Consider the following 23,112-nt stretch of genomic DNA (forward strand, 5'->3'; position numbering starts at 1 on the left):
TGAGTAGCTCAAATGCATGTCTTACTGTATGTATGATGCAATTACAGAGACTGGGACTATGATGACTTATTGACAAGACATGTAGCCTAGGCTGACATTTAATCAGGAGCATATGACATTATTTTTGACACTTCACCAGATTGAAGTTACTAGTATGAGTCGTTTCCTAGATTTCTGATATCAATTTTTATAAATATTTGAAAACAAGGCAAGGCATGGGAGAGAGCACTGGCTCTATTGACACATTTATGATGACTTGTTACAGGGGCGCCGCTAGGGTTGTATTCAAAGGTACGCACACGCATACGTTTGTTAAATGTAGGCTAGCCTAACATGGGCCTCTCCTTATTGAGCCTAAGAAAAACCTTTACATAAACTGGAACAGAAAGCCCCTCTTAATCACGTCAACCTACCCATGTCATCCCTTATCAAATAGCCTACCGCATAAAGCGTCTAACTTTTGTAACACTGGCTGTAGGTTACGTGGGCTTATTCAGGCTTTTTAAAAGTTACGTGGGGGTGTTTCAGGCTTTTTAAAAGTTCTGGGATGAGGGAGATTTCTCTGGTTGCTAAGCACACTATTTTAATGCAGTTTGGGGAGGACAGAAATACCTTTACAGAGCAAGCGGCTCTGACTCAAATTAGGGGAACATACCTTATGCGCATTATAACTTCACTGCCCAAACCGCGAAAAAGAGAAAGAAAAGAAAAAAATAAACCAATGAGTTTATCTCACGATTTGCGATAGAGAAAAACACAGATATGGTAACTTACTAACAATAAGGATTTGCTCACTACACTCTAAATACATTGCACTGCTGTTTTAGTTGTCCCAACCTTTTAATTTTGATGATAGGACTACGCACAGTCAAGGACTTTTAAAGGGACACCAGGCAAGCCTGATGGTTTTTCTCTAAGAAACTCCCCCTTCGCTTGGTCTGAAGCTCTTTTCCTTTTCTTTGCATCTTCCGTCAAGGGTTTTCGCTGCTTTTTTCGCCGCTCTGCCATTATACACACGCTTTGCAACAATCGCTATGCGTTTAGTTAGCCTGCCTCTGTGCTGTGGATGCAGGATGTAATTCATCCTGCTTCGGTCGGCGGGTAGGATACACTGAACTTGCAAGCGGGATATTCTTCCTACAGGCAGTAGGGGCGGGCGAGAGAGTCTTCATTCGCACTGTAATGAGCAGTGGTGGAATGTAACGAAGTACAAATACTTCGTTACTGTACTTAAGTAAATTTTCCACTTATTTGTACTTTACTTAAGTAAAATGTATAGTGCATACTTTTGACTTTTACTTCGTTACATTTTACAGCAATTATCTGTACTTTTACTCCGCTACATTTCTACAACACCATAGTTCCTTTTTAAGATACATTTTATGATCATTTTTTTTCTCTGACAAACACGCTTTTGTTTTACCAGGGGCGGGTTGCTACCAAAGATTCTGAGCTTACGTGCATTCTTAGAAACATACGCTTTTTAGTCTAGACCAGGCAAAGCGTGAGCTTGTAGCCATCTGCATTCGGTAGGCTATATTCACCAGACCCATGGCGACACTGTACATGCAACTGTGTTCTGTGCCTTTCTCTGTCTGTTATCTGCAGCGTTAGGGCCTCCTCTCCGATGAGATTGCTATCCGCGGATCAGCGAAGTTACAGTCTATGCCCATGCTTCTGTCACACGTCTGATCATTTGCGGCACAAATGAATGGTAGCCTAGACTATTAATGAACCGGTGGCCGGAAAAAACGTAACATTTTCCAGATTAGGAAATATCCCTTAATTGTGTGTGATCAAATAAAGATGCATAGCCTACAATTGGGGGGTAGTAATGTGAGCGCTCATTCAATGTCTATGCGTCTGCGCAAGTGAAACTGAACCTAATCATAGACACCTTTCTCAGCGACTTTTCTGTTCAATCAGCATAATTGGCATTACGATCCACCCGACGTTTCCCTTGTCTACCCCGTTAAACTTCAGGCTCTCGTGTTTTGCTGAATGATATTACTCAGCAGATCACCCTAGTAACCAGAATTACAGTCTTGTAGGTCAGAATGTAAACTGGGCCACTAGCTTAATTAAAATGCCACAGCCCATACTGATTTTTCCTTTTAGAATATAGATATTAAGAGAATAAATCATTATGCAAATACTTTTACTTTTAATACTTAAAGTACATTTAAAAGCAGGTACTTTTTACTTTTACTTAAGTAGGGTTGTCATTGTGGTACTTTTACTTTTACTAAAGTAAATATTTCTCTGTGTATTTGTACTTTTACTTAAGTACTGAGTTTCAGTACTTCCTCCACCACTGGTAATGAGTCATTTAACCATATACCGATTTACGAAGATGAGTAATTAACACGAAAACGTTGCCTGGTGTCTCTTTAACACCCGCACCAACCCGACTCGTCATGACGTGCCTACGCATTAACTGAATCCCTGTTTCAAACAGTGTTTTTTTTTTTTTTTTTTTTTAAATAAGCCTACAGAGGTAAGCAAACAATGCAACATTTTAAACACGTGTAGACCGTGACCATAGAGGACAGTCTCGTCGTTATCATGTCATGATGCTACGTTTTCATATTTTATAGTTTCCATGCACACCATATTCCGGTTTTATTCGGAATAATGCCAATATTCAGATTACACATGGGTCAATAAATATAGGCTAGTTGTCACACCAAGTTTTGTTTTATTGTTGTAGGCTAATATTGAATGATTTCACAAATAAAGCCGTGAAAAAATTGTACGCACAGTGCGTACAGGATTACGCCTGCCGGCGCCACTGACTTGTTACATTGATGATTTTGTTGAGGGTTTGGTGAAGTTTTCCATGGATAACCTGGTCTCCGAGGCCGCTCACTCAGACATCACTGAGTGGAGAGATAGCGCTCAAATGTGAGATCGTAAGATTATAGAAGCCTGAAGCACGCCAATCCCCAGAGATCTGCCCAACACTCAGACCGTCACCTACGACATCCTCACCAACGCCACCTCCGACGACACAGACTGTGGTGGGAGTTGAGGTGTGGGATTTGAGCGGCTCTTTGTCTAGTCAAGCCTCTGTGTGGAGCGAGTGTGAATCCTCTCCCTTCTCCATCTACCCTGCTGTGAAAGACTGCGCCCACCGAAGCAAAAGCTCTCCTCTGGAGGAGTGTCAAGGTTTGGCGACCGCGGGTACACTCCTAAAACGAATGAGTGGACAGAGAGATATGTTAAAATACAACGCAAGTTGTGTTATTTTCAACACATATTGTGTAACAAATAAAAAAAGGAAACATCACAAACTGTTGTCCCTATCTGGACACAGAGATGTGTTAAAAACAATACAAGTTGTGTTATTTTCAACACATTCGTTTTAAGAGTGCAATTGGAAGCTGTTGATCGGACTCCAGTCCAAAGCTGTACAGCGTCTGGGAAGAGACACACCCGCAAAGCTTCTCTTTGAATGAGTTTTCTTTCACCAATGTGTATGTTTCATTTATTTTCCTGCATGTTCAAAAAATATTAACATCACTGGAAATGATCATAGCCTAATCACACAATATTATACCATGTTTGAATATTGACATTGTGATGAGTGTGATGGATACTAGCTAGCATAGCTGTGCAATTGTCAACGTGCTCAACTCCCTATCTGAGGTGCTGCTGTTTGCGGGTTTGAGTCAAGGCAGGCAGGTTACACAAGCCTGGTGCTAAAGAAACAAACGGTAACCGCACACTGAAACACAAATCACACTAGCATCAAATTTCCTCTCTTATCTCCCCACCCCTCTTGCCAGCAGTGGGGGTAATCATTGACCAAACAGCTCATATTGATGGTCAGTTTATTTGATATTCCAGTAAAGACTGTAGGCTACCGGAATGTACCTGACCACTGATTTGTCATTGTTTGTTCATTGCACATAGTTTGTGTGTGTTCACAGCACTTTCTGGACGGACATTTTCTGTTAGAGAGTCTGTGTCAAGTATGTGTGTGTGTAAGAGACAGTCATTGTGTTTCTGATACAAAAACAAGCATGAAGCTTCACACCATAGCACTACTGCTGGCTCTACTTATCCAGAAGACCCACCTGGTGAGCTACTCACACACCCACATAAGCAGAGTTGGGGAAGGGAAATGTTGGATTTTTCTTTTTCTGTCTTTTTTTGTTTAGTCTAGTAATAGCCTATGATGGTGAGTAGGGTATCAATGTGGATAGTGAGGAACACATGACCATTTGTCTCATTTAGGGAAGTCACATGACTACACATTAAAAAATGTGTTTCATTTGGTCTGATGAAGAGACAGAATTATTTATATAGTTGGTTTGAGGTGAAGACATTGGTGCAAGAAGCAAGCAATAGAAAAATAAAAAAATGTTTAATGATAATTGTGGACAGAATTGCCATGCTGCTGCTGCCAAGTATAACATGCTTAGGTTTGGATCATTTTTATTCTCCTTGCATTCTGCTGCCCTCTGTTAATGTTAGGCCTACCCTGGCTTTTGGTGAATTTAATTAAAGTTAAACTACAAAAAACTATCAGATTTTGTGATCCATTGTCACATTTACCTAGAGGGACTATTGCTGGAAGATAAAGTCCATCATTAATCACAATGCATTACTTAATTGTGTTTTTTGACATTGTGAAAATATTGGTTAGTTTCACATACACACACATCTCTCTCTCTTTCTCTGTGTACAATAATGTGCGTTTGTCTCTAACTTTTTGTTAGCCTGGTTAACACCAGATCACTTCTCAAATCTCACTGAGAGTGGGTCTGGAAAAGCTTCATTGACTTACAACTTCCATGGCCATAACCAGCAATGAATATGAAATTGTGTGTGTTTGTGTGTGTGTGTGTGTATGTGTGTCTGTGTGTGCGTGCATGTGAGTGTGTGCGTGCCTGTGTGTGGATGTGCGTGTGGATGTGTGTGTGTCTGTGTGTCTGTGTGTGTGTGTGTGCATACGTGTGTATGTCAATTTGTCTTCATCTCCTAAAGAGCCTGACCTGGGATTTTGAAGGCCGGTACCGATTTTTAATATTTGAGTTTTTCAATAACCGATATACTGGTGGGACATTATGTATTTGAATAGGCCTAACTATCTAGTTTCCTAATGAAAGGCTCTTCATATACAGTAATTTATTTGTTTTAAGAAATAAAAGAGCGTAGGCTATAGAATAGAAAGAATAGTAAGAATAAAAGAGGTCTTTGTTCTGTTATAACCACATTGCCACAATCTGCATTGTGAGCAGTTTATACTTAATGACTATCCCTTTATGCAAGCAAAACATTATACAAGTATGATCAGTTATTTTACTTTACCTTTAGCCTTTGTAGCCTAAACCATGCTCTTCCTTACTTGAAAAACCTTTGTTGAAATGCAAGAAATTGAAGACTGAAACTAGGGAGTAGTCTAGTGGGTGTTTGGGAATGAACGTTAGCTCAGATGCTCACATTTATTTCATGTAGACTTTTTGTTGTCTTAATGCAACATTTTACAAGCACTGGCAGGGCCACCAAGGACTGTGAGCAAGTCAACAGCATTTAGCAAGCAGAAGTGTTCCAGCCCTGTGTTTAGGATGCATCGTAGACAGGTAGCCTATTTATGCCCTGCTCATTAGCGTTGTGGCTAATTAACTTAGCTCCTGTCAGTATGGTCAGAAATGAATGAGATGACAGTTGAAAGAGACAATTATTGTTATCAATTTGCTCGGTATAACTGAGTTTATGTTTCACAAATACACCAACAATCAAACCAGCCTCCATCACTCAACCAGCTTAATGTTATGTCCATATTTTACATAATATTAAGCTGGTGTAAGATTAACGAAAAACCAAGTATGTCTGATAAACATTCTCAGGTTTATTTCAGCTTCAAGAAGAAATGGGAATTACATTTCACCTGGAAATCATCCTACCATGAATAAACTTAGCCACCTTTGAGTTGTCGGAAGTCACAGTGAAGTAAAACCAGAGCCTGTTTACCAAAACCAAGTCAAGTAATGCATGTATGTCTGTTCATGTGGTGTGAGTGTTTGTGCTTGTATGTGTGTGTATGCGTGCATGTGTGTGTGTGTGTGTGTGTGTGTGTGTGTGTGTGTGTGTGTGTGTGTGTGTGTGTTTGTGACAGAGAGTGTGTGTGACACAGTCCTGCTTAGCTCCTCTCCTAATCTTCCCTTAGCAATAACTCTTTGCTCAACACCATCATCTACAGGCCGATGGGTGTACAGTCACTAAATATACACATCCATTTGTTTATTTTATGGCCCCCCATGAATGAAATTTCATGAAACTTGGCATACCCCAGAGGATGTCAGGTTAATCGTACACATGACATTTGGTGCAGTTCAGGACATCTCAACTGAAGAAAGGGGCAATTAAAGCAGTATAATGTTGCTTTTTCATTTTTAGGGGTCCTTGGGCTGAAAAAGGTTGAAGCAAGAGTCTTCAACCTTTTTCATAATTCAACCATTTTTTATAATTCATGATTAAGGGCCTCCTACCTCCTAGGTACTCAGTAGTTTGCATGACCTCACATGTTCATCTCCTAAAGAGCCGTCGGGGCATGTGACGTCAGATGGTGTCCTGGGGGAACTGCTCCCATCACCGAGCTCCTCCAGTCTGTGGTGCTGGCGGTGTTGGATGGACCAAAACATAATGTCCCAGAGGTGTTCTACTGGACTTAAGTAAGGGGAGTGTGGGGGACAGTCAATGGTATCAATTCCTTCATCCTCCAGGAACTGCCTGCACACTCTCGCCACATGTGGCCGGCCATTGTTGTGCACCACGGGGAACCCAGGGCCCACTGCACGAGTACAGGGTCAGACAATGGGTCTGAAGATTTCATTCCGATACCTAAGAGCAGTGAGGGTGCTGTTGTCTTGCCCATAGAGGTCTGTGTGTCCCTTCAAGGATATGCCTCCCCAGACCATCACTGACCCACCACCAAACCGGCTGGCAACAGCTGGACATATGGCAGCCACTGTGAGGCCCTGGTGGAAAGCTGTATGACAGGAAAGGTGACTTTTTCTCACTTTGGGGACACATGTAGTGGTGAGGCGCACATATATTTATGCACACACACACATGCATAAAAACACACACTGCAGGTTACGTCTGTTGAATGGATGTCTTTGGATGAATGTGTGTGTGTGTGTCTTTATGTGTAGCGGACAATGTGTTCAGCACCTCTCTGAAGACGAATAAACAAGTGATTAAGGTGACGCTGCCTAGCATCTCCAAGAACGTGTTGGTGTGCGGCAAAGACTGGGACATGGCTGCGGCCAATGTAATGTGCCGTCAAAAGACTGGCAGGTACATACCTGGGTCTCTGTCAATCAAATGGGTAGGACAGACCCCAGCACACACACACATAGATCTGAGGACAGACACCAGCACACACACACACATAAATCTGAGGACAGACACCAGCACACACACTTTAAGACCTGGGGACAGATCCCAGCACACACACACACACACACACACACACACACACACACACACACACACACACACACACACACACACACAGAGATCTGAGGACAGACCTCAGCTCACACATCCTGAGATAGTGTTAATTTTGTCACCTATTTTTAATTTTGTCTTAGTCTTAATCTTTGGACGAAATGTCCTTTTTAGTCTTTGTCATATTTAGTAATTCAAAAATAGCCTAAACTCGCCTATGCTGTTTAATTTAATCTCTTTCTACTCAACTACTTGAACTGCTCTATTTCTTATCCTGGACTGCCACCTACTGGGTAGAAAAGGGAACAACATAGTAAACACAGTGACAAATCACTTTACAAATCAATTTACTTTCCCTGAAAAGTTTAGGAAGCATTGTCCTCCCTTTCCTCAATGGACGAGCCTCCTCATACAAGTAGTAGAACATAAGTAGCACCTAAACAATTCAATAACATGGAAGATCGGGGGTGCTGTGGCATCTGTACCATATTTGGGTCCAAGTTCTCACGTTTCCAGATCCCCATCTCACTCACCCACTTGCTTCCTGTCATTCTTCACTGTCCTATCTTAATAAAGGCAAAACAATTTAAAAAATGAATACCATGCAAGATCACTCATGACATACTGTACCTTACAAGTAAACCACATACGTCAATACACTTTCTTTCTTTTGCTCTCACTCTGTCTCATTCTCTCTCTCTCTGTCTTCTCAGAGGTGGAATTATGTCATTCTCAGAGGTTCAGAGCGAGGACACTAGTCTGCCTGATGTGTGTGTGAGGGTACAGTGCACAGGGCACGAGTACTCACTGGCCGAGTGTAACATCTATGGTGATATGAAACCGCTCACTTCCCAACACAGTGTCGCAACGGTCCACTGTGCAACAGAAGATGCAGGTCAATACACACACTCACTCACACACACACACACACACACATGAGCACATGTACACACACACACACATAGTAGTCTTACACAGAGACAGTGGCGTCGGCAGGCGTAATCCTGTACGCACTGTGCGTACACTTTTTTCACGGCTTTATTTGTGAAATCATTCAATATTGGCATTATTCCGAATAAAACCGGAATATGGTGTGCATGGAAACCATAGACTATAAAATATGAACACGTAGCATCATGACATGATAACGACGAGACTGTCCTCTATGGTCACGGTCTACACGTGTTTAAAATGTTGCATTGTTTGCTTACCTCTGTAGGCTTATTAAAAAAAAAAAAACACTGTTTGAAACAGGGATTCAGTTAATGCGTAGAGCAGAGGTTCTCAACCTTTTTGGGGCTAAGGCACAACATGACGAGTCGGGTTGGTGCGGGTGTTAAAGAGACACCAGGCAACGTTTTCGTGTTAATTACTCATCTTCGTAAATCGGTATATGGTTAAATGACTCATTACAGGGCGAATGAAGACTCTCTCGCCCGCCCCTACTGCCTGTAGGAAGAATATCCCGCTTGCAAGTTCAGTGTATCCTACCCGCCGACCGAAGCAGGATGAATTACATCCTGCATCCACAGCACAGAGGCAGGCTAACTAAACGCTAGCGATTGTTGCAAACGTGTGTATAATGGCAGAGCCGGCGAAAAAGCAGCGAAAACCCTTGACGGAAGATGCAAAGAAAAGGAAAAGAGCTTCAGACCAAGCGAAGGGGGAGTTTCTTAGAGAAAAACCATCAGGCTTGCCTGGTGTCCCTTTAAAAGTCCTTGACTGTGCGTAGTCCTATCATCAAAATTAAAAGGTTGGGACAACTAAAACAGCAGTGCAATGTATTTAGAATGTAGTGAGCAAATCCTTATTGTTAGTAAGTTACCATATCTGTGTTTTTCTCTATCGCAAATCGTGAGATAAACTCATTGGTTTATTTTTTTCTTTTCTTTCTCTTTTTCGCGGGTTGGGCAGTGAAGTTATAATGCGCATAAGGTATGTTCCCCTAATTTGAGTCAGAGCCGCTTGCTCTGTAAAGGTATTTCTGTCCTCCCCAAACTGCATTAAAATAGTGTGCTTAGCAACCAGAGAAATCTCCCTCATCCCAGAACTTTTAAAAAGCCTGAAACACCCCCACGTAACTTTTAAAAAGCCTGAATAAGCCCACGTAACCTACAGCCAGTGTTACAAAAGTTAGACGCTTTATGCGGTAGGCTATTTGATAAGGGATGACATGGGTAGGTTGACGTGTTTAAGAGGGGCTTTCTGTTCCAGTTTATGTAAAGGTTTTTCTTAGGCTCAATAAGGAGAGGCCCATGTTAGGCTAGCCTACATTTACCAAAAGCGCAAATTTTGTAAATAAGGTCAGGTAACTTTTTTTTGGGGCACGTATGCGTGTGCATACCTTGCAACTCTAGCGGCGCCCCTGCACAGAGAAAATGTTGACTGTCATAAAGAGAGAGAGAAATGAAAGAGAGAAATGAGAGAGAGAGTGAAAGAGTAACATAAACATACAAAAACGTATTGTTTTATCTCTACAGATAGTACTTGTGAGTTCAAGTGTGCCAATGGAAGGTGTGTGAAGCTGGACAATACATGTGACGGAATCAATCACTGCGGAGACAGCAGCGATGAGATGTGCTGCAAAGGTGTGTGTGTGTCTGTTTGGCTGTGTGTGGACACACTCAGGTACTGTGTGTGAGATGGAGGTATCACTATCAACTTGATTTGTTTTATGCCATAGTTTTGTATTGTGATGCTTTTGTGTGTGTGTGTGCCTGTCTGTCTGTGTAAAGATAACGTATGATATGTATGTGTGTGTATATGTGAATGTGTGTGTATACTGCCCTCAGCTTGTCGACGCTATGGTTCACATTGCCAGTCCAATGTTTGTATCCCTCCTCATGCTGTTGGCGACGGAATCAGGGACTGTCTTGGGGGGGATGACGAGCTCAACACAATCAATCCGCCGACAGGTGCACCATTCTCCTACAAGAGTCACACACAGACATGATCACATAAACGACACCCATATTCTTGTTCTTTGTTTTTTGTTGTCTCTCAGTCTTTTTATCTCATATCATCATGTCTGTCATATCATATCATATCATCATGTCTGTCATAAACATCATTAGTCCCTAACCAACCAAACATTCTATTTATTAAAATGCCCAATTTAATATTTTGGTAACACTTTATAATAACTACACACAATTCATCATTTAATTCATCATTTAATTCATCATTTATTAAGCATTTGTAAAATATTAGTAAATGGTTCATCATTTGTAGTATTGTTCCTACATTAGTTCTCATCAGTAAAGCATTATCACGGAAGGTGCAGATGGACTAAACACATTGAAAATAAATGACCTCCTGACTCTTTGGAAGCTCAAGTCGGCGGCGGTGTGTACGTACAGTTAGGATAAGTGACCGGACTACTTTGCGGAGTGATATGAAAGAACTGAATAAGAAGCACAAAATCCGTTGCCATTGACAGCGGTCATTATTTCAGAGCTGTTACCGTCACTCCTCTATTGGATGTATGTAAAGTGCACATGTGCGTTTTAAGTAAACGCACTTTTCACCATTTTAACTCTCCACGAGAGTCATCTCATTTAAAAAAACAAAAACAATAGTCCTTAGATGAAAATAAGGACCCGTAGAACTTTGGGAAATCCCATTTAAGTCTATGGAGCATTCTTCTTGAATTGTGAAGAGCCGTATAATAATTCTTAATAAAGATGCAATAATAATTTGTTTAACAGAACTTAAGGAATTGTCTATGGTTTATATAAGATCAGTTAGAATGGATGTGTTAATGATTAAGAAACTATTTACACCTACATGTAGGCATGCCTTTATAAAAACAATGATTATTGCATAATTTATTGAGTATTGCAAATCATTTTGTTGTCAGATGTTTTACTTAAACTTATTGTTTACAAATGCTTAATAAATGATGAATTGTGTGTAGTTATTATAAACCAATATTCCTTTCATATTTTTTATTTCTTTCCAGAACCAGTCATCTCTGCACCTAAGGAAGGTAATGCTGTGTGTGTGTGTGTGTGAGAGGGTGGAGGGTTGAAACATGGTCCAAAACATTAGAAACAAACAGCATCTTTACTGGTGCCTTAATTCCTCATTGAAATTCCATATGGATGATTTATTTATATGCTACAATATGTGCTGTCTAGTAGGGTCATCTGCCTTCTCTTTTTACCATACACTTTATAACGGAGTATCTGGAATAGTTGGGTGTTCTTAATCATCTGAATAATGTAGTTTTGCTCTTGTCAAAGATACAGTGGGGCTGCATTCTGATAGGCTCAGATCCTCCAGGACTGAACCCATTGTTGTCTGGGCTACACCTGTATACCTATACACCTACACACACATTCACCTATACACATACCTACAGTACATCTGCACTGACACACATGCACCTGTTGAACTGTCTTGGTCAGGTGTTCAGATGTTGGTCAGATGCTTTTTCCCCAAAGCAGCTTGCTTAGACACCTCAATGTAACCTGTGACTGCATGCCCTTCTGTCCCAGTAATTGTCTTGTGCTTACTGCTCTTTCTTGCCCTTTACTGTTTCAAGTCAAGTTAAGCTTTCTCCTACACATAGGATCAGACAGCTGTAGCATTCCCCTTTATGTCTTATGGTGGTATCAGGTTGGGGTGGCTTGCCATAAATACAGGGCATTATTGTAACATACTATACACATCGTCTGCAGATATCAAGGGACTTTGTGATTCTCTGGAGGTGTTGGAGTGTGGCGTCCCAAATCCTTCTGCTACCATCGACTTCCACGGGAGGACAAGGAGGAAGAGGATAGTGGGAGGAGCTCCAACAGAGCCAGTAAGCAATAAGAAATTACGTGTAAACTTATAGAGCTCGAAAGGGACATGGGCAAAAGAAAATATCCTGGCATGCGCCAGAAGGGTTCTGGTGAGCACATGCAACTTTCTGGTGTCTACCTTTAACTTAAAAAAGGGTTCTGTGTAAACCTGTAATTGTGCTGTGGCACAATTGGTTGCAGCGTCTGTGACATATTTGGGTCCGGGTGCCCACAGGGATCCGGGTGTGAGTTAGACCCGGGTCATTTCCTGATTACACCCCGTCCCTAACTGTCTGTAACTCTTCACTGTCCTGTCTGATTAAAGGCCTAAAAGGCCCCCAAAACATTAACGAAAAAAATATTAGGTGACTTTCAGTAGTAAACTTTAAAGGCACTGTTAGCGATTTCGGATGATGTCATGTCCATTGATATTTTAACTTAATACCAAACAAAACATCAGAGATCCAACTCACCCCTTCCACCCCAAACCCCCCTTCCATTCCCACAAACTCCTGTACCACCTCGGTTATGGCTGGAACAGTTTTGTTTTTGTTATGGTTTTGGGGACAGGCTTGCTCCACTTTGTTTTCTGTTCACGGAGCCAAAGCTGTGTATGGAGTCTGGCTTTTTTACAGAGTACTCATGGAATGGACACCTAGCAAAGAATGATACAAAAAGTGTTGCATGTTAGAAAGCATTTAGAATAGCTTACAGAACCTTTTACATGGTGTGTGTGAGTGTGTGTGTGTGTGTGTGTGTGTGTGTGTGTGTGTGTGTGTGTGTGTGTGTGTGTCTGTGTGTCCGTGTGTCCATCTATCTGCTGCTAAGCTCTCTTGTGATCTTTGACACCCAGACGCAGATTCCGTGGCAGGTGGCTATTCTGGAGAGAGGACAGATCGAGTGTGGAGGCGTGTACCTGGGGGGCTGCTGGGTGTTGACCGCTGCCCACTGTGTTAGGTAACACCCTGCTCCCTCTAGTGCCATACCCAAGTATTCAGTGCAGTGTCAGGAAGGATTTATGACTTCCTGTGTGTGTGCTCTCTCACTATCTATGTCTTTTTATCTCTCTCATATCATCATATTTATGTCTTCCTGTGTGTGTGTTCTGCCTTGCGCAGGCGTGAGCCGGAGGCGTACCAGCTGAAGTTCTCCCTGTGGCACCGGCGGCGGCTGCAGCCGACCAGTGACGTTGCAGTGTTGGAGCAGGTGCTTGTCCACCCCGGCTATGACGCCTCCACCCACAGCAACGACATCGCTCTGCTCCAGCTGAAGAGCCCCAGGTTCAGCTCTGAATGTGCGCCCTCCAGGAACCCTGCCATCCGGCCCGTGTGCGTGACTTGGTCCAGCCAACAGTTCCATCCTGGTCACGCCTGCAGCATCTCTGGATGGGGCCACACTACATGTAACTACGCCACAGTCAAACACATGCAGTGCACATAACATAAAGTATAATATACATCTATGTGTAAATGTACAACACACAATGTTGGGAGTAATGCATTAAAAAAGTAATGTAATTACAGTAATGCATTGCTTTTTGCTGTAATGCAGTAATGTAAGGCATTACCAATACAATTCCAGTAATATTTTACTCTGTACAATTCTCAGTAACTGAAGTTACTTTGCTTTTTACGGTAATCCAAAATTGAGAAATGCTCAATTGGCACCAGAGAAGATTATCCAAGAATTAAAAAAAGTAATCTATGCTGGTCCTGGATTTGATTGCCTTGTTTAGATGACTGTAGAAAGGGAATTTGAGTTATCTCTGCCATTCATGCAACAGATCTAACATGGTTAGGCTATACTTCTCATTTCAAGCAGTGAGAAGAACTAAAATGTTGCTTTTACAGACAAAGATCGTATAGCCATTATTCTCAAACTATTTGCATTAAGTCTACACCACTGTAAGTGGAAGGAAAGGCAACCAGCAATGATGAGAACCATTTAAAGTCAACATACAATTTCACTATGGCTATATTTTACTATATATTAAGTTGTGAGTGACCTTTGGCCTTTTGGGGCCTACATGGTCCCATGAGCCATAACTGCAACCATTATATTGTTCTTTTGTTAGTAAACTAAATAAGCCACATATAATGAAAAAAATAGCAAAATTTTGTTAATGCCATAAAAACCACATCACCTGTTTCCTGCTGTGTAATGAGCTGCATTGAACACATGAAGAGTGTTCAAGTGTGAGCCATTGTGGGTCCAATGTCCAGGATGTTATGTAGCTGAGGGTGGAGGGGAGAGGAGGGAGAGAGTTCAGCATCCTTACACGGGGAGCGCAGGCTTCTGTACCCAAATCCATTTTCCTGTTATTTTTTTGGTGATCCTTCCAGCTGTGTTCTACTATGCGCTGCAGGGCTTTCCTGTTGTAAAGCCCACACAGCGATACAGCTGGAGAGGATGCTCTCAATGGTGCCTCGGTAGAATGTGGTCATGATGGCTGGTAATCGCCAGTGATGCAGTGTTGGTGGTAAATGGTACGTTCAGCAGGGAGGTTGTTGTCCCTGCTCAGTGTAATGCCTTATAATTCAAAGACAGTGGGTGGAGGGCAGAGCAGATTATTGTAATGTAACAAATGATACTTTGAGATGACTGGGAGTAACAAGTGTCCTCTTAATAAATAGGGGGATGGGTCTTCTGTGGGCATTCAAAGCGAGCAAAGAAGCCCGGTTCAGGTTGTTGAGCAGAGGGATGTTGCTCTTGAGGGCCTGAATGCCCTGCCATAGGCTTTGTATCTTGTGAGTGTATTCCTTTTTGCTTCCTTGATGCCACAGGGACAGGTTGGCTCTGCCCAGGCTTTGTCTCTGGCCTCAGCACAGGACATCCCCTGTCAGCCATGGCTTTTCTTGTCTTTTGTGTGGGTCACATGCACTTGGTGATGTAAGAGGTTACAGTGTCTGTTAAGTGGCTGCCTGCTTAAACATTTCCCAGTCTGTTTCAAAGCAGTCTTGAAGAGCATCGGGAGGCTCCCTCAGGCCACACTTTTACCTGTACGAAACCGGTTTGTTACTCCATTAGCATAACAGTGATATGGTCTGAAAGTCCAAATGCTCCTTTGTGTGTAGTGTAGACCAGGTCCAGGATGTTATCTCCTCTTGTTGGAAAATCAACAGAGAATACAGGGTTGAACACAAAAAGGAACACCAAATCCATATTTCCTGTTATTTTTGGTGAAAGCAATGTAAATGTAGTGTAATGCCTTATAATCAAAGACAGTAATATTGTAATGACTTTGAGATAGTAGAATTAATGCATTACATTTAATTTTTCTTAATGTTAATTTGTTTACTCCAGAAAGTGTACTGAGAATACAGTTAAAAATACTGTTTTAGTAAATGTTAAGTACATCATACAGAAAACGTTTTAAATATGTATGTATATTATGAATACAGTTAATGAAATAATAAAAGTATTTAAGAGTTTAAGAGTATTTATCTTACACTCATTATAGCTTTATACCAGTCATCTGTAATTTTACCACATAAGATGACCAGACTGCTAATTTGGAAATGTTGCCTGAATTCCATGGCTCTTTTGCCTGTTTGAATGTGTTCTTTCTGTTTTATCTGACTTGGGTGTGGCATAAACCACTGATTAATCAGTATTGTCACTATTGTTCCCATGACAATGCTTACAGATGGCAGACTTCCGGATGTGTTGCACTGGGCGAATGTGACGCTGCTGGACAACTGCAAGTCCGACCACAGAGAGAGCTACCAAGAGGGAGAGATGTGTGCAGGTGAGCGGGCAAACATGAGAAGGGAACGCAGTCGCCAGACACTAGGAGACATTCATACACTATGCTTAGAATCAAAGCACATCAAATGGTGTCTTTACTGCACTTTGTGTGAATATGTCCAGGTGATTGTGAAGGGCAGTGTGAACTCGTCATGATGTTTCATGCACTCTGTTAGTCCTGTGCCATGTTTGTTGAGTGACTCTCAGCCCTGTGTGTGTGCGTGCGTGTGTGTGTCCAGGTGATGTGGAGGGCAGCGTGGACTCCTGCCAGGGGGACTCCGGGGGCCCTCTGGTGTGTCAGGACCCCAGTGGCGCGTCGTACGTATGGGGCATGATCGTCCACCGTGAGCGCTGCGGGCAGAGCGGCCTGCCAGGACGGTACACCCTGGTGGCGCACTACTACGAGTGGATACGGGCCACTACGGGAACACCATCGCCAAATACAACCTTTGAGCCAGGGGCGCTGCCACTGACACAACACACTGGAGAGCAGCCGATGTGTGTGTGTGATTGTGTGTGTGCTTGTGTATTTTGTCATTGTTACCTACAGCCTACAACGGCGCAGTGATGAGAATGAAAAAGGCGGACGTGCTATTCCCCTCGCAAAAAAACATGTGGAAGTAAGCACTTACGACATTCAATAATTATTGCGCAAACTTGGAGGCCGCTCATGCCGGACTCTTTGGAGCCTCTCCTCTCATTATGGTGGTAGTAAAGTACTGATCATGTGTGTTTTTGCTTAGTACGCTACTGATATCATTCATATCAATCATTGATATAAATTAAAATAGAAATACAATTGATTTTATTATACTTTTGCATTTTCATTCATACATTTGAATAGCCTGTGGCCTAATTAATCATCCTCCTACGTGGAAGATATTAGATCATGTGGAGATGACATAGCATAAGCAAGAAAATACTTTATTTTCACAAAATAATTTGTAATGTGTTATAACAATAGACAACATACAAATAAAAGCCTGTAACAGACATAAACATTACAATAGAAACATTGAGTTAAACTCAGGTTCAAACCCATCAGTCAGACAAGGCAGTGTCTCATGGGATATGAATGATATTGTGTTTCACAATCTTAAGGCAATATCCCATGTAGATGCAGAGCCCAGCACAGTAACAGTACAGTCCTCTAAGAGTCTAGTCTGTGTGTGTGTCAGCCTCAGCCTTGGACTTGCTCCACTGGTAACTGGAGCTTGATGGGATTCCTCAAGCGACGCAAGTCATTTTCCACCTGAATATGCACATACATACAAACAAAGAAAAGGAAAAGGAGTTTACAAACAATGTACACAAACAACAACTAAAGAAAAAAGTGATATAAAAAAAGATGCTTTTAAACATTTTCTGTGTTTTTAGTGTGTATGGGTGTGCGTGTGTGTGTGTGTGTGTGTGAGTGTTACCTGGAGAACCTCCTCCTTGAGCTTGTTGTAATGTGTGATGTCAAACCCCTCTCTGGCTGCTGCACGGTGGAGGTGGGACAAGAAGTGACGGTCTTTGGCATCAGCATACATGAACTCCTGATTGGCTACTGAGACAGGTTGCTGGTTGTTTCCCTGGAATATGTGTGTGAGTCATAAGACATTCAATACACCACATCCATCACACAGATATTAACAATCCACTTATATGCTCTACACAAATACTGCCAATACACACACAGAACAGTGGGATGACAACTCCCTATCTCTCCCTCCATATCTGCAATCTGTATGTTTACAAAAGGAATATGCAGCAGATCCTGGGCCACTTCAGAAGACAGAACCCAGGGAAGGACTCATTTGATCAAGGTTTAATGGCGCTAGTGTCTAATGTTTCAATGCTACAAAAGTTGTGCTTTTGCGCACCTCCTTGGGACGGGTGCGTCGAAGAGGGACCACAGGATCACCAATGTCAAAGGAAGTAGGAAGCTCCCGGTTGCTGTCTTCATTTGCAATTGTACTGGTTTTTATTGCAACGTTTCTAGCAATTTCCAGGAAATTGCCTGATGATGGTCATCTGACGGAAACGTTGCAATAAAAACCAGTACAATTGCAAATGAAGACAGTGTGCGGGAGCTTCCTACTTTCTTTAATGTTTCAATGCTTCATCATACTTCACCTGCTGTGTGAGTAGGAAGTAGGCGAGCAGCCCCATGCTCCAGGTGTAGGTGATGAAGTAGGTGACGGGCTCCATGACATCCCAGGAGAAGACGCACCAGGTGAGCCAGCCCATGAACCCCCCCTGCACAGACATGTAGGCCAGCCCCCCCCACACGTACCGCATAGACTCAGCCTCCGCCCGCGCCTCCAGACCAGCACGCTCCTACACACACACACACACACACACACACACACACACACACACACACACACACACACACACACACACACACAGCATGATGTATAGGTCTAAAGATATGTATACACACAGATACATTGTTATGAAAGTTTTGTGGATTTCTAAATACAGGTAACATACAGATTTTGTAAACACAAATTCAAACATACATTATTCAAAAATGCAATACACACTCACACTTTCTCTCTCTCTCTCACTGACTCTCACTTACTATCACACACACACACACACACACACACCCTCTCCAGGGGCTGCAGCAGCTGTCTGAGGGTGTCCAGTCTCTCCAGGAGCTGCCTCTCCTTGAGTCGCTGGTGCTCTGGCAGATGGAGGGCCGTGTAGAGCAGGTGCACAACCATCTTCACGTCCTCCAGCCCCGTCAGATGCTCATGGCACAGCTCATCTGATCACACACGCACGCACACACGCGCACGCACACACGCACAGATGCACGCACACACACACACGCACACGCACAGATGCACGCACACACACGCACAGATGCACGCACACACACACACGCACGCACACACACACACACACACGCGCACACACAAACACACGCGCACAGATGCACGCACACACACGCACGCGCACATGCACAAACACACACACACACACACAGAATGAAAGGGGGAAGCAGAGAACCACACACATCTAATGCACACAGAGTACATAAATAAAGTGCACACACATAAACACAAGCAGACAATCATCCATAGGTACAGCTGTTGTCAGGGGTGATGGTATCTGTGTAGGTATGGTCTCTGCTTCCAGTGCTCTCCAGACTGAGTAATGTTACATCCTCCAGCTTGGTCTGTTATAGGCCTAAAGACACAGCCGTGCGCCGTCACCATCATCATTGCCCTTGGACATCAGCCATTAGATACAACCAATTGGACTAAGTTAATATGGAATTTTCTTTTTTTAAAATGTCTTATTATTCATTTATTTTATTACATGTTAATTTTGTTTGTTGTTTGTCTTGTATTTCTTGGTTTCACGCGTACGTGTAATGGATGCCAGCTAGCTTAGCTGTGCTTGTGGAACGTTGGCGAGCTAGTAGCCTGGGCTATTTAGCTCAACTGTCAGCACGCTCGCCTCCCTATCTGAGGGTTCTCGGGTTTGAGTCTGTGCGTGTGCAGGGCTGAATCGCGCAGGTTACATATGCTGGCTATTATGCTGCTCCGTTTGGCATATTTTGTCTTGTGTGTGGAGCTCTTTGGGTTGCACTCTGTGCATGTGCTATATATCTATGTGTGTGTGTGCGTGTGTGTGAGTGTGTGTGCGTGTGTGTGTGTGCATGCTCTTTTATCAAGTTACCATTGGAGGGTGAGATAATGCTGTAGGTGGTGTCATTGATGACCAGCTGGAAGTTATTATTCAGAACTGAGTCGAGTAGGGTACTGGAGGACACCTTGTTTCCATCTGAAGGGTACACACACACACACACACACACACACACTCAGAGACACAATTCCTACAGACAACTTCATTAAGGTAAAACAGAAAACGTAGTGGTATGGGAGGTGCTAGTAGGGTCCTGTTGTGTCCTAATTACCTGCGGTGAGTATGGCTGTTGTGGTGACCCCAGGGTCCTCATTCTGGATGTCAGACAAAAGGTCGGCCACGGTCATCATCATGGGCCTGAGCGGGAAGCGGCACGCCTCACCGCGAGACGGCAGCATCAAGTGAAGGACAGGGCGGCCATGACGGTACTGCACCTCTATCACTAACACACACACACACACACACACAATGGAAACACACTCATTTACATACAATCAGAAACACACACACACACACACACAGACAGTACACTTTCCTGAACACACATATTGTTCTGTAGGAGGACATTTTAACCTTTCAGATCTGTGTGCAAGAAAACCATATGTGTGTTCTGTATATTTCACTCATGTGCTCTTTTACTTTTGTTTGTGAGCACGTTATTCATAGAAGTGTATAAGTGAACAGAAATTGGGATGATGAGAGATGTTTAGCATGTGTGACATTCTTTCTCAGGTGATTGGGACTACGTGCTGGTTTGGCTAGAGGGGGCCCTGAGATGGAGCTGCCATCTTCAAGGAGGTTGGCGCCTTCATGTACGTTAGGTCAAAGTTTGGGGAAATGTCACGGATGTCGGTTATTAAGGGATTCATCCTTGTGTACAATGTTGGATGAGTTTGGGTGATGTGGTCAGTGGATATTTGACATGTCACAAGGGGAGATGTAAGCTTTGACCAGTCCTGTAAGAAGTGTGCCTTTTCTCCGCATATTCAGACTACGTCTGCTAGTGACACGGCGTAGGTCTCCGGTATCGTGAATAAAGCTCTCTGAGATTTCTAACTGACTGCTGACTCTGCCTGAGAAATGTTTTGAACAATCCAGAATTTTAGCACGACAGTTCTTTCACACAAAAACACACACATCAGACAGTCATAAACAGATCAATCACAATCCACTAGAGATGGTTGACCTGGGGGTGGAGGCAGAGAGCTGCAAAACACAGTGGAAAGAGTTGTGGGTGTCCTCAGCTTCTCCTGATCACACACACACACACACACACACACACACACACACACACACACACACACACACACACACACACACAAGGGATGTAATACATGCTGGAAACATATGGTCACATTCAAGATAACTTTCTCTTCTTTCTTTAACAAGTAGGGAAATTCTGTCTAATCAATATTCATAAGAAGATATTGGGAAATAATGTGGTTCAGACTTCTTGTCTTACAGTTTTGTGTGCAAACATTGATTGACACTCTATGGATTATGCACATCAATGTGTTTAGCATTAGAATAACTACATCCGGCAGTACTTTTCCAGAGAAGAGACTAATCTGGCAAGCATTGTCTCGACCTGTCAGGACGAATACCGAGGAACATTCCATTTATCTTACCTACAGGGCGCGCGCGCGTGCGTGTGCTTGTGCTTGTGTGTGTGTGTGTGTGCGTGTGTATGTGAGTGAAGAAAAAGAAAAGAAACTTTATTTAAAAATCTACCCTACTAGGCTTTCAATTTATATTTAGGTGAATCACAACATTTTTACACGTTTTTGCGACGCTCAGGTGCACCATGCGCCATGCAATGCAAGCATACAAACAAGACTACAGTGGTAAGATTCAAAGTTATCTACTCTTCCAGCCTACTCACGAAAAACAGCGGTCGCAAGATCCGAACTCCTGTGATGCCTCTGAACCGAAGAGTAAGGACGCGCCCTAGTAAACCCATCTCGGAGCGGTGAGAAGAGTGTGCAAAACCGTTTAAAACGCCAAATCAGACAAAGAGAGAGCTTTTCGGGATCAGAGCCGGTTTGTTGACATCGACTGCATTCCGCCCAAGCCTGCGGCAGCCTCGATCTGATTGGAGGATAGGTTTGTCACTTTTAATAATGCTTGCCACGCGAACGAGCAGTTAAAGGAGAATTCCGGTGTGATATTGACCTAAAGTGTATTGAAACATGATACCGAGTGTGAACGTATGTCTCATAGCCCATCTCGGCTTGTCCCCTGCACTCCAAAATCTGGCGCTAGTTAGCCGATGCTACCAACAGCTTTTTCAATAGTGGTGCTTCGGCATCGGGCTCTCTGTTTTACACCAATTTACAAGGCTCAATGTATCTCCACACTTCATTGGTAGACTGCCGAGGGCCCTGACATTTAACACGAGACATTGAGAACTTTCAGGTTCTCAGATAAGGGATCAGATTCCAAAAATAATTCAGTGGAAATGCATGGATTCCAGTTGCTGCTACTGGAAGAAACTGGAATCCATGCATTTCCACTGAATTATTTTTGGAATCTGATCCCTTATCATACCTGTTCATTCTTACTCGTTCTTTCGACTTATCGTGACTAAATTCAAGATGGCTGCAAACGCTAAACCATTGAAGATACTGTCTTGTAAGTAAACTACCAGTGCTTTTTCAAAGTTCTCAATGTCTGGTTTTAAATGTCAGGGCCCTTGGAAGTCTACCAATGAAGTGTGGAGATACATTGAGCCTCGTAAATGGGTGTAAAACAGTGATTTATTTGCATGGCTAGCCCGATGCCGAAGCACCACTATTGAAAAAGCTGTTGGTAGCATCGGCTAACTAGTGCCAGATTTTGGAGTGCAGGGGACAAGCCGAGATGGGCTATGAGACATACGTTTACACTCGGTATCATGTTTCAATACACTTTAGGTCAAGATCACACCGGAATTCTCCTTTAAGTTATATAAGTTATAAGATATTCAACAGCGTGTCTGCCAGATGGAAGTCAGTGATACCCTGGCACAGTAACCTAGATTACTTACCATAACAATCATTTACGGATGTGTCTTTCATCTCAATATTTTTGTCTGTATATGACTGTAGCCTACTACGACGGCGTAAATTCTCAGATGTTTTGAGATTAAATCTCAAAGTCATATATTTTCCAGAAAAAAACTCGGATATCCTCGGACATTGTGAAATCGCAAACATATGTGGAAAAAACTCACAACCCAGCAAACAATTTTTGGTTCGAGGCACGTTCGGACTTCCGCTAAAGGGTGTGGGAACGTTCGCTGTTGACGTTCCGACAGCAACGGTGTGCCAATTTGGCTGGTGATCATGTTAACTGGTGATATTTGCATAAAATCCTATGCCTATTTCAGGCAGAGCTTTCTGCTCTGACTCCGCCCCTGGAGTAACCTAGAAATTTAGACGCACCTTAGCGGCGGCAAATTAATTTGCTCAGCCTGTACGTCTAGTATCAAACC

At 42.8% G+C, this 23,112-nt stretch overlaps 2 protein-coding genes across 6 annotated transcripts; one reads left to right on the forward strand and one right to left on the reverse strand.

The window, feature by feature from the left end:
- Positions 1-3,328: 3,328 nt before the first annotated feature.
- On the forward strand, positions 3,329-16,798 carry LOC125289828 (complement factor I-like). 3 transcript variants are annotated; one of them, XM_048236881.1, is made up of 11 exons: positions 6,069-7,013; positions 7,164-7,308; positions 8,175-8,356; positions 9,942-10,049; positions 10,254-10,376; positions 11,423-11,449; positions 12,144-12,268; positions 13,102-13,205; positions 13,367-13,650; positions 15,895-15,996; positions 16,235-16,798. In XM_048236881.1, the coding sequence occupies exons 2-11, from the start codon at positions 7,268-7,270 to the stop codon at positions 16,561-16,563; spliced, it is 1,425 nt and encodes a 474-aa protein (XP_048092838.1). In that variant the 5' UTR covers positions 6,069-7,013; positions 7,164-7,267; the 3' UTR covers positions 16,564-16,798. The 3 variants fall into 3 exon arrangements, with proteins under 3 accessions (XP_048092839.1, XP_048092838.1, XP_048092837.1); XM_048236882.1 differs by lacking the exons at positions 6,069-7,013; positions 7,164-7,308 and adding an exon at positions 3,329-4,082; XM_048236880.1 differs by having other exon boundaries at positions 6,069-7,308.
- Positions 16,799-16,903: 105 nt separating this feature from the next.
- LOC125289829 (calcium uniporter regulatory subunit MCUb, mitochondrial-like) lies at positions 16,904-22,968 on the reverse strand. 3 transcript variants are annotated; one of them, XM_048236885.1, is made up of 8 exons: positions 22,666-22,968; positions 20,827-20,890; positions 19,912-20,082; positions 19,674-19,778; positions 18,593-18,753; positions 18,114-18,317; positions 17,417-17,569; positions 16,904-17,247 (listed from the first exon to the last, which is right to left on the reverse strand). In XM_048236885.1, the coding sequence occupies exons 1-8, from the start codon at positions 22,675-22,677 to the stop codon at positions 17,176-17,178; spliced, it is 942 nt and encodes a 313-aa protein (XP_048092842.1). In that variant the 5' UTR covers positions 22,678-22,968; the 3' UTR covers positions 16,904-17,175. The 3 variants fall into 3 exon arrangements, with proteins under 3 accessions (XP_048092842.1, XP_048092841.1, XP_048092840.1); XM_048236884.1 differs by lacking the exon at positions 22,666-22,968 and adding an exon at positions 21,523-21,715; XM_048236883.1 differs by lacking the exon at positions 20,827-20,890.
- Between the last annotated feature and the right edge of the window lie 144 nt (positions 22,969-23,112).

This window comes from Alosa alosa, chromosome 24, assembly GCF_017589495.1.
Source record: "Alosa alosa isolate M-15738 ecotype Scorff River chromosome 24, AALO_Geno_1.1, whole genome shotgun sequence".
In the NCBI taxonomy this organism is placed as follows: domain Eukaryota; kingdom Metazoa; phylum Chordata; class Actinopteri; order Clupeiformes; family Clupeidae; genus Alosa; species Alosa alosa.

Coding starts and splice junctions, on each gene's coding strand:
- LOC125289828 (XM_048236880.1), top strand. CDS start 7,136: ATGTGTGTGTGTGTGTCTTTATGTGTAGCGGACAATGTGTTCAGCACC. Junction 10,050..10,253: donor CGATGAGATGTGCTGCAAAG/GTGTGTGTGTGT, acceptor TACTGCCCTCAG/CTTGTCGACGCTATGGTTCA. Junction 10,377..11,422: donor CACAATCAATCCGCCGACAG/GTGCACCATTCT, acceptor ATTTCTTTCCAG/AACCAGTCATCTCTGCACCT.
- LOC125289829 (XM_048236883.1), bottom strand. CDS start 22,834: ATGTTTGCGATTTCACAATGTCCGAGGATATCCGAGTTTTTTTCTGGA. Junction 20,083..22,665: donor ATCCGTAAATGATTGTTATG/GTAAGTAATCTA, acceptor TGTGTGTGTTAG/TGATAGAGGTGCAGTACCGT. Junction 17,248..17,416: donor TCAAGGAGGAGGTTCTCCAG/GTAACACTCACA, acceptor GTGCATATTCAG/GTGGAAAATGACTTGCGTCG.